Genomic DNA, 9,942 nt, shown 5'->3' on the forward strand with positions numbered 1-9,942 from the left:
CCCCCCAAAGTGTTGGAGGGGCGCTGGGCCTGGGGTCCCGTGTCTCGTCGTGTGGGGACTGAGCGGGGACACTCTCTGGGCGTCCGGGTGACTACTTCGGGCTGGAAGGACCCGGTCAAGTTGGAGGGCGCTCTGCACGGGGGAGCCGAGCGCACCGCTCTGCTGTGCTGACAGCTCCGGCCCGGCGGCCGCGCCCCCTCCGCCTCGGGCCGGGGAGGGGCCAGGCGGGCGGGGCGGCACGGAGGACCGTGTGAAAATGAGGCCGGGGCTCGGGGGCGGGCGGGGCCGGGGGTGTCGGCGGGCTCGGAGGCCGGAGCCCGCACACGCCTCCCCGCGCCGCCGCCGCCGCCGGCTCTCCGCGCGCTGCGGCTGCCATGGGGGTCGCGGGCTGCGGTCGGCCTCGGCAGGCCCTGGCGCTGCTGCTGCTGCTGCTCCTGCCGCCGCAGCCTCTGCTGGCCGCCGCCGTCCCTCCCGGCCCGGGTCGCGCCAACGGGCCGCCCGAGGGTGAGTGTGCAGCCGCAGGGCGCACCTGGCGCGGCGCAGGGCAGGGACTCCTGGGTCCCCTTGCGAGGTCTCCCGCCCCCGGAGCCCTCACCCGCCGTCGAGGGGGCCGGAGGTTCCTGCTCCTTTCCCGCCCTGGTACCTGTCGTCTTCGGGATCTCCTAAGAGTGCCTGGTGTCCAGATGGTCGCTGGCTGAGTGCGGTGGAGGAGACCGGGGTCGAGGGTCCAGCTCCCCCTTGCGTAGATGGGGAAACTGAGCTCGAGGCAATGTGACTCTTTTTTTTTTTTTTTTTTTTTTTTTTCTCCTTTGGGGCTCATACTTTCCAGCATGAGCTTCAGAGACGTCTGTGAGCACGGAACAGCTACTGTGCCAAGACCTGGGATGTCCCTAAGCCTCCAGTAATCATAGATTAGAACTCTGCACAGTCTGCTTTGACTGGACTTAAAACTCTTTCAAAACCCTCTCGTTTCTATCTTCATATGCTGGAGTGGTGTCGACCCTGGACACGCTTTGGCTATGGTGGTTTTGCGGGTTGAGAGAACGGGCAAGGTTGGGCTGGCGCCTCTGGGACACCATTCCTATATTGCACGGTTTGAGAGCTCAGGATGCTGTTTGTTTAGAGACCAGGGAAACTCTCATCACCACCACCACCACCCCCCATCCCAAAGTCTGAGAAAGCCGAGAGACAGCTGTCTTGGCGATCTATTGGAACTTTCTAGCCAGCCCTGCTCGCTCCTCCTTCCTCTCCCTTAGCAGGCAGTCTATACATGCTTCTGTGCCAGGCACGGTGCTGGCGTGGCATCAAAGACCTGGCTCAGTTGTTAGGGCACTGTGGAGAGACAGGTGAGGGTGCTCAGGGACAGCCCTGCATACTCTGGGCCATGAATGAGCTAAAGATGTGGGAGCATGTGCGAGCATGTGGTGGGGGACAGGTACCTGGCATTAGGGGATCGTGGCTCACTTCAAGAGGACTGAGTCTTGGAGGCCAGTGAGGGACGCTTGGGTGATTCCACTTAGAGCAACACATCTGCAAATGGGCCTGGACTTGGGTGTTCTAGCAGTATGGCATTGGAGGAGTAGAGCTGGGTAGGTTTGTGGGAGGCTGAGAGAGAGACTGGCTCTTGGATGCTGTTCCAGGCGCTTGCTGTGTTCTCTTGGACGACTGCCACGCTGATGCACTGTGTCAGAGCACACCCACCTCCTACAAGTGCTCCTGCAAGGCTGGCCACCAAGGGGAGGGCAGACAGTGTGAGGGTAAGTGACCCAGAGTGGGCAGGTGGGCAGCAGAGGCGCTGCCACCTCCTTAGCTCCATAGCACACAGTGACTAAAGAGCGCTCCTGCCACCTGCTCTTTGAGGTGGTTTTCAGATCCACAAAGGGCTGGGGCAAGAGGTCTTTTCCAGAAGGATCACAGTTTTCTTGGGCTCTCAAAGGTCCTCTTGTGTAGCTTCTGGAAAAGGAAATGAGATTCTTTGCTGTTTTTTGGTTCTGCTCACGAGGAGAGCCAGACTCTCAGAGCTGCAACATTCCTGCCTCCCTGGAGATTAAGGACTAGTCCTGTCTTCTGCTGTCTCTGGAGGATTCATCCTGTCTGTGGTCTGGGAACTCCTAGGCTTTGGAATTATACCTAGGCACTGCCTTATTTGAATGGCAAACTCACTCTGTGCTGAGGGAGATTTGAGTTCTTCGGTGCTCCGGAGCTGCGAGCCTGACGTCTGGACTCTGCCGACTAGAGATTAGTTGTGAACTCAAACTCGGAGCTAGATGGAAACTGCTCTCACTGGAAGAGGCAGAATGGTAGCCCTGACAGGTGTCCTCCGGGAACTTTGGGCCATTTCCATTGCTCATTTTATGGATGGAGACATTGAGGACAGGGAGCTTGGGGCCGTAAACACATGATTCACCTGCAGGTGAATGTCTGCCCCAGCTCCTGGTCTGTCATGCTCACTCAGCCTGCAGCTGCTCTCGGACAAGACATCCCCATAAAACTGATGGGGGATATTTGAGCTCAGCTGTTCTGTGTCTTCTTGCCTCTGGACTCAATCTTGATGAACATATTTGAGGCCTCTTTCTTTCTGAAAGGTTTTACTCATAGTGGGAGTTGATCTGAGTGTCTGCAGGAGCAAACCTGACATAGTAAGTCTTGTCTGAGGTTTGGAAAACAGCCCTAACTTCAGGGAGAAGGAAAGCGTGATACATGTCTATTTGGGTGGTGTGTGATGTCTTGATGTTTGATTCATGACTTTTGTTTTTTTGATTTTAGAGAAAGGGTTTCTCTGTGTAGACTTGGCTGTCCTGGACTCACTTTGTAGACCAGGCTCAGACTCACAGAGATCCACCTACTCTGCCTCCCTGAGTGCTGGGATTACTGGCCTGCACCACCGCACCCGGCTTTGATTCATGTCTTGATGTTTCAAATGACCCCGTCTCATGTCCTGGCCTCTGAGAAGTCCAGTCCTCGGTGTAGGACAGTATGTGACCTCCAGGGGTAGCTGGTGTGTAGTAGACACTCATTCTTGGCTTTTGCTGTTGTTCTTGTTTTGATTTTGATTTTGATTTGATTTTGAATTTTTTTCTTTCAGACAGGCTTGTGTAGCCTAGCATGGCCTCAGACACACAACCAATGCTGAAGCTCCTGCCTCTACCTTCCAAGTGCTGGGATTGTAGGTGCATACCACCACACCCAGCTAGATCTATCTATCTATCTGTCTGTCTGTCTATCTATCTATCTATCTATCTATCTATCTATCTATCTATCTTTCTACCCATCCATCCATCCAATCCTTCATTTTAATTATGTGCTTGCATGTATTTGTATGTGCTTGCGAGGGCAGGTGTTCTTGGAGACCAGAGGTGTCAGGCCCTGCACAGCTGGAGTTATATTTAAGCTCAAGTGTGAGTGCTGGGAACTGAACTCACATCCTTTTCAAGAGCAGTACATATTTTAACTGCTGAAACCATCTCTCCAGCCCCCATTTTTCTATTTCTTTTCTTAAAAATTGTTTTTTTTTTTAAAGAGAACTTTTCATTTAGAAATACTTTTAGATCAAAAGGGTTGCAAAACTCATGGCTACTCTTCACTCATCTTACAAAAGCACCATCTGTCCACTTACAAAAGCACTGTATAGTCCCCCAAACCAGGAACTCAGCAATGGCACAATCTCACTTAAAAAACAGCCGTAAACATCATTCAGATTTCATCAGTCTCCCCTGATGTTCTGTTTCCGCTCCAGAATCAACTCCAGGTCCTGACCCACATAGTCAGCGTCCGTGTTTCCTCAGCTCTTAGTCTTTCTTTCTCTCGCATCCACTTTATTTATTTATTTGAAACAGGGTGTCATGTAGCTCAGGCTAGGCTTGAACTTTCTGTGCGGGCAAGGAGATGATGCTATCAAACTCCTGATCATCCCGCCTTCATCTCCTAAGTGCTGGGACACCACACCTGGCTTATGTAATGTTGGAGACTGGATAGAATCTCATTCACTCTAACTGAGCTACATCTCCTGCCCCGTGACACCAGCACTTTAAAAAATGATTTATTTGTTCTATTTTATATGTATGTGCACCACACATGTGCAGGTGTCCAAGGAGGCTTGAAAGAGGTGTCTGGTCACCTGGAGTGACAGGCGATTGTGAGCTTCCTGGTGTGGTTGCTGAGAACTGAACCTGGGTCCTTTGCAGGAGCAGCAGGTACTCTTAACTTCCAAGGCCATCTCTTCATAGTTCCCAACATCAACACTTTTGATGGACACTGTTATTTCATTTGCCTCATGTTAGGAGGCAAAGAATTGATAGAGCTTGTCATGATGGCTGAGACAGGAGGATTGCCATGAGTTTGAGTCCAGCCTTGGCTATGTACTGAATTTTAAGACCATCCAGAAGAAACTGTCTTTTTTCTTCTCATGATAGGATCTCCTGTATATCAGTAAGGGTGCCACAGAAACACCACAGGGACCTTCCCAGTAAATATATGATCAGTGATATATGATGTCACTGTGTCCCATTTGGGTGATGCTAACCTCGACCACCTGGTTTAAGATGATGTCTGTTGAGCTGGGCATGGTGGTGCATGCCTTTAATCCTAGCACTTGGGAGGCAGAAGCAGGTGTATCTCTACAAGTTTGAGGCGGACTTGATCTACAGACTGAATTCCAGGACAAATAGAGCTACCCAGAGAAACCCTGGCTTGAAAAACAAAACAAAACAAAACAAGACAAAAAGGTGATGTCTATTGGCTCTCTACTCAGTTACTATTCCCTCCCCACATTTACAGTGGGGGCATATTTAGGGGGAAGGTACTTTTGGAATAATGCCAACATCCTTCTTCCCCCTCAAGTCTGATGTTATGTCAGATCATGGATCTTACCTGCAGCAACTAACACTGTAGTGTGCATTGAACTTTGCACCCAACCCCCCTTATGTATCTACAAACTAGGGTTCTTTAATGAAGAGCTGCCTCTTCTTGCTCATTCATCCATCCCTTTATCTATTTCACTGTCTACTTTTGTATATTGGCTTTATATCATTATTTATTTTCAAATTGTTCCAGCTCTAGCCAGTGGAAGCTCCTCCTCACTGTTGCCTGTATCATTTTGACATCCTTTTTTGAGAATTTTCTAATATTTTGTGTTGCAAGATCCTCTGCACCTTTCTTATATTTTCTGCTTGCCTTGGACTCAACCATTTTTCCTAATGGGCTCTGGTTCCTTTGATGGAAAAGGGTGGATATACAGAGACTAAGACCTGGGTGTGTGGTGCTCCTGAGAGCGTTGTGTGCATTGCTCCTAGGGCTCCTCACTGCACAGAGCTAGACGCCCTTGAGTGTGTACTGTTCGTTCATTTGTTGTTGTTATTGTCTGTTTCTCTGAGACAGGGTCTCTTTATTTCATAGCCCTGGCTGTCCTGAAACTTGCTATGTAGATTAGGCTGGTCTCGAACTCACTGAGATCCACCTGTCTGCCTCTCATGGTGCTGGGATCACAGGTGTGCACTACCATGCCTAGCTTATTTGCTCTTTGTTCTTATTCCTCTGCACACATATTGCCATGTATTTACCTGTGCTCAGCCCTAGTAGACACATGACATATTTATAGGATGACTGACGCGTGCCCTTGGGAGTATCCCAGTTTCACCAGCCTCAGTATTTATTAACCAGAATGCAACATGCAGCAGTTCGTGCTTTTATGACAGCCAGCAAATGGTTGCTTTCAGTTACCGAGGGTAGCACTTTTACCCACGTGTGTCCTAGTTATGTTTTAATTCATAATATGCTTAGTTTATTTGCTTCCTTTTATGCCTTACTTTCCCATTCCCATACTCCCATACTACACCTCCTGGTTATTTGTTTGTATTATGCACAGACATAAACCCTTACTGCATTTCTAAGAGTCAAAGCTGTACCAAATTGACATCCTCAAAGAGGTGCAGTGCCTTCTTGTTCCACTTAGCCTGTCCTATGACTCCTCTTTCTACCCCTTTTCCCTCACAACTGTAGTTTCCTGTATTCTTCCATTATGTCTTTTATACAGACAGGCAAATAGAAGCCTATTTTCTTTGTTAACAAATTTTCAGATGTACCATGTATATATTATAAAGCTTACCAATTTTGTATAGACAAATCAAAGGTTTGTAATCAACTTTCTGAGTTGTACAGTCATACACACAGAGTTCTAAAACGTTTTCCTTTTCAGTAATATCCACTATTCACACTTTATTCCCAGTCCTTCCCCAGAAACAGCTAACCAGCGATTTGTTTCCAGCACCCTTCCTGGATACCTCATATAGATGAACTCATGGAATCCAGGTCCTTAGTATTTGGATTGTTTCTCTTAGATTGCTGCTTTTGAAGCAGTGTCATGCTGCAATCTGTATCCACACTTCATCCCTTTTTATCAGTGAAGAAGTCTGTTGTGTAGACCTACCACAGGCTTTGTTTGTTCCTGAGACAGAGTCTTGCTATATGACCCAGGTCCTCACACTCACCATGCAGCTCAGGCTGGCTCAAGCTTGGGTCCTCCTGTCCACCCCCCACCCCTTTATTGAAAATGGATTTTTTTTCTCACATATGTCCTGATTACAGTTTCCCCTCTTTCTGCTCCTCCCAGTTCCTCCCCACCTCCCCTCCCATCAGAATCCACTCCCCTTCTGTTTCATTAGAAAACAAACAGGCTTTTTAAGGGTTAATAGTAAAATAAATAAAATAAAAAAAAACCAAAACATCAGAATAGGACAACACACACACACACACACACACAGTCAGAACCGAGCCCAAGAAAAAGCTCAAGAAACTAATTAGATTCGGAGACCCACTTGTTTACATACTCAGGCATCTCATAAAAACACTAAACTGGTGGGGTGAGAGAGAGGAGAGGGGAGGGAGCAAAGTTAAAAAAAAAAAAAAAAAGGAAAAAAGCCCTGGCATGACATTATGAGACAAGGAACCTCCAAAGATGCCACTGAGTTCATTTTCTGTTGGCATCTACTGGGGCATGTGGCCTACGCTTAATATTAGTTTGTTTTCCCACTAGACTCCCTTGAAGGAAACGAAACTTTCATTTGTGAGTGGTTATCAATTGGAGATAGCTTCTGGGTTAATGATGGAGGTGTGTGTCCACTTCTTTCAGCTCTAGGACCCATCTGGTGCTGACATGAGCATGCTGCCTCAGTCATAGCTGCCATCAGTCCTGTTGAGTTAGAGGTCCTCATTTCCTTGGTGTCCTCCATCCTCCTGGGTCTTAGACTCTTTCTGCCCTTCTCTTCTGCAGGATTACCTGATCCCCAAGGGCAGGGATTTGACGAAGTCATCCTGTTTAGGGCTGATGTTCCAAGGTCTTTCACTCTGAATAACTTTGGGCTGTAGGTATTTGTGTCTGCATTCTCGGTATCTGTCCCATGATCTCCTTATCCTTAGACTGCTGTCTTAATAAGAACAACTTTATAGTAAGTTCCTCTGGATGTCTTCAAGTTGTATTAGCTTTTTTGAGTCTCTTTATTCCCACATAAACTTTATGCATGTTGAAATTTTATATGCATGTGTATGTTTTGATGTCGTATTGAATTTAACATATCTAGGCTTTCTTTTGCATTTTAATTTGTTTTTTATTTAACATTATATTCTATTAATTATTTCAAACCAGTCCATAGAGACCATCTTCATTCTCTTTTAGAGCTGTATAGTACTCCATCAAGTGAATGTACCATGACTTAGGGTTTGTAATGCTGTGATGAAACACCATGACCAAAAGCAACTTGTGGAGGGAAATGTTTATTTCACTCAGTTCCACATCACTGTTCATCTTTGAAGGAAGTCAGGGGAGGAACTCTAATACCTTGGGAACCTATAGGCAGAAGCTGATGCAAAGGCCATGGAGGGGCACTGCCTACTGGCTTACTTCCCATGGCTTGTTCCGCCTGCTTTCTTATAGAACCCAGGGCTAGCAACCCAGGAATCATACCGCCTACCACCCATCAATAACTAATTAAAATGCCTTATGGCTAAGTCACATGCAGGCATTTTCTCAATTAAGAGTCTCTCCTTTTAGATAACTACTTTGTGTGTCAAGTTGGCATGAGGCCAGCCAGCACATACCACACCCATTAAACTGCTCTCCTAAATATGGACTTTTAGGTTGCTTCTAGTATTTTGTAGTTTCAAACACTACAACCATGAATGATTAGGGCCTGTTTAATTTTCTGTTTGGGTGGATTTAAAGAAGTGGGCTGCTAACAGGTAAATGCATACACATGTCCCCCACGGAAATAGCACCTGCTGGGCTCTCTTCTGTTTCCTTTCTCAGACACAGATGAGTGTGACAATGAGCTCAACGGAGGCTGTGTCCACGAATGTTTAAATATCCCAGGCAACTATCGCTGCACCTGTTTTGATGGCTTCATGTTGGCTCATGACGGTCATAATTGTCTAGGTAAGAAAAACATTTGACCATGGCAGTCTTCCTCTCCCCACCCTCTAGCATCCTTTTTCTTTTTGAAAACAACAAAAAGGAGGACATGGGATATACTTCAGTCAATAGAGTGCTTGCCCAGCATGTACAGAGCCCCGCATTCCGTCTCCAGTGCTGCAAACCAGACACCGTGTTGCATGTCTGTAATCCCAGCACTCTGGAGATAGAGGCAGGAGGATCAATAATTAAAGATCATTGTTAGCTACCTGGCAAACTTGAGGCCAGCCTGGGCTATATGAGACCCTGTCTACATATATAAAGAAGACAAAAAGGGATTCAGGGGTCAGGAAATGTGGGCTTTGGCCCCTTAGGTATTAGGCTATGTGACAGAATACTGGATAGGTAAATTGCTTTAGTCCAAGGAGATGGGTAGACATTGCCATTACTGCTTATTGATTTTCTGACACTTAGTCATTCATACCTTAGGTGTTTCATTGAAAGGATGCAAACTACCCTTTAAGTACTGTGTCTTTTTCCTTTGTCTTTATTTTTGCCTCAGATACATGTTGGGTCACAGCCAGGTAGATCTCCACAATCTTCCCCTTCCTTCCTCCCTTCCTTCCTTCCTTCCTTCCTCCCTTCCTTCCTTCCTTCCTTCCTTCCTTCTTTTCTCCTTCCTTCCTTCCTTTTTTCTTTCTTCCTTCCTTCCTTTCTTTCTTCCTTCCTTCCTTCCTTTCTTTCTTTCTTTCTTTCTTTCTTTCTTTCTTCCTTTCTTTCTTTCTTTCCTCTTGAAAGACTAACAAAAACTTTCCAAGAGCATCCTCCAAGACTTTCACAATATGCACTGGTACTCATTCTCTAAAGTGAAGACTGCAGAGTGATTCTACCAGGTCCTCCTGTGAGCTCTAGATCAGAACCTAGAAATCCCAGTGGGTGGAGCTGAGGTTGATAGTCTGGGGGAAAGCAGCGCACCAGGCATGTGCTTTGCTTTGCTGGGATCCTGCTATCAGCTCTGCAGGATAGCACTGATGAGCCTTTCTGTGGCTGACTTGCTGGCCAGTGAAGGAGCAACTTGAACCAGGCTCTGTCTCTGGTGGACAGCTATTCAGATCTTCCTTTACAGTGTAGTAGGGAACAGTCACTTGATCCAATGCCTTGAGGTCAGCTTAAGAAGCCCCAGAAGTGCCAGGGAGATGGCACACTTGGTAAGCTGACTGCTGTGCAAGTCTTCTGAGGGCCAGAGTTCCAATCCCCAGCACCCACGTTAAAGCAGGAATAGTGGTACACACTTGCAATCCTGGCACTGGGGAGGCAGAGTCAGGCAGAGTCCTGGAGCTCCTTGGGCAAATGACCTAGCCCAGTTAATGATATAAGTTGGAGAACACTTGAAGACACTTGACATTGACCTCTAACCTCAGGCACCCACCTGAACACCCATTCCCCTCTCTCTGAGTGAAGGCTTAACTTGTGTTCAAAAGGTTGGGCTCTGGAGAGGAGGAGGAGGAGGAGGAGGAGGAGGAGGAGGAGGAGGAGGAGGA

General features: G+C 47.5%; 1 protein-coding gene across 6 annotated transcripts in view; it reads left to right on the forward strand.

Moving 5' to 3' along the window:
* Positions 1–299: 299 nt before the first annotated feature.
* Scube2 (signal peptide, CUB domain and EGF like domain containing 2) overlaps positions 300–9,942 on the forward strand; it is a 68,912-nt gene continuing 59,269 nt past the window's right edge. For 5 of the 6 annotated variants that reach the window (XM_055607442.1, XM_055607445.1, XM_055607444.1 and 2 more), the window contains exons 1-3: positions 300–504; positions 1,641–1,757; positions 8,300–8,425. In XM_055607442.1, coding sequence (XP_055463417.1) covers positions 375–504; positions 1,641–1,757; positions 8,300–8,425 — 373 coding nt within the window. In that variant the 5' untranslated portion in view covers positions 300–374. The remainder of the gene's footprint in view (positions 505–1,640; positions 1,758–8,299; positions 8,426–9,942) is intronic. The other variant, XM_055607443.1, reaches the window with a different exon arrangement.

Source organism: Psammomys obesus, unplaced genomic scaffold (genome assembly GCF_907164565.1).
Source record: "Psammomys obesus unplaced genomic scaffold, mPsaObe1.curated_primary_1811, whole genome shotgun sequence".
Classification (NCBI taxonomy): Eukaryota; Metazoa; Chordata; class Mammalia; order Rodentia; family Muridae; genus Psammomys; species Psammomys obesus.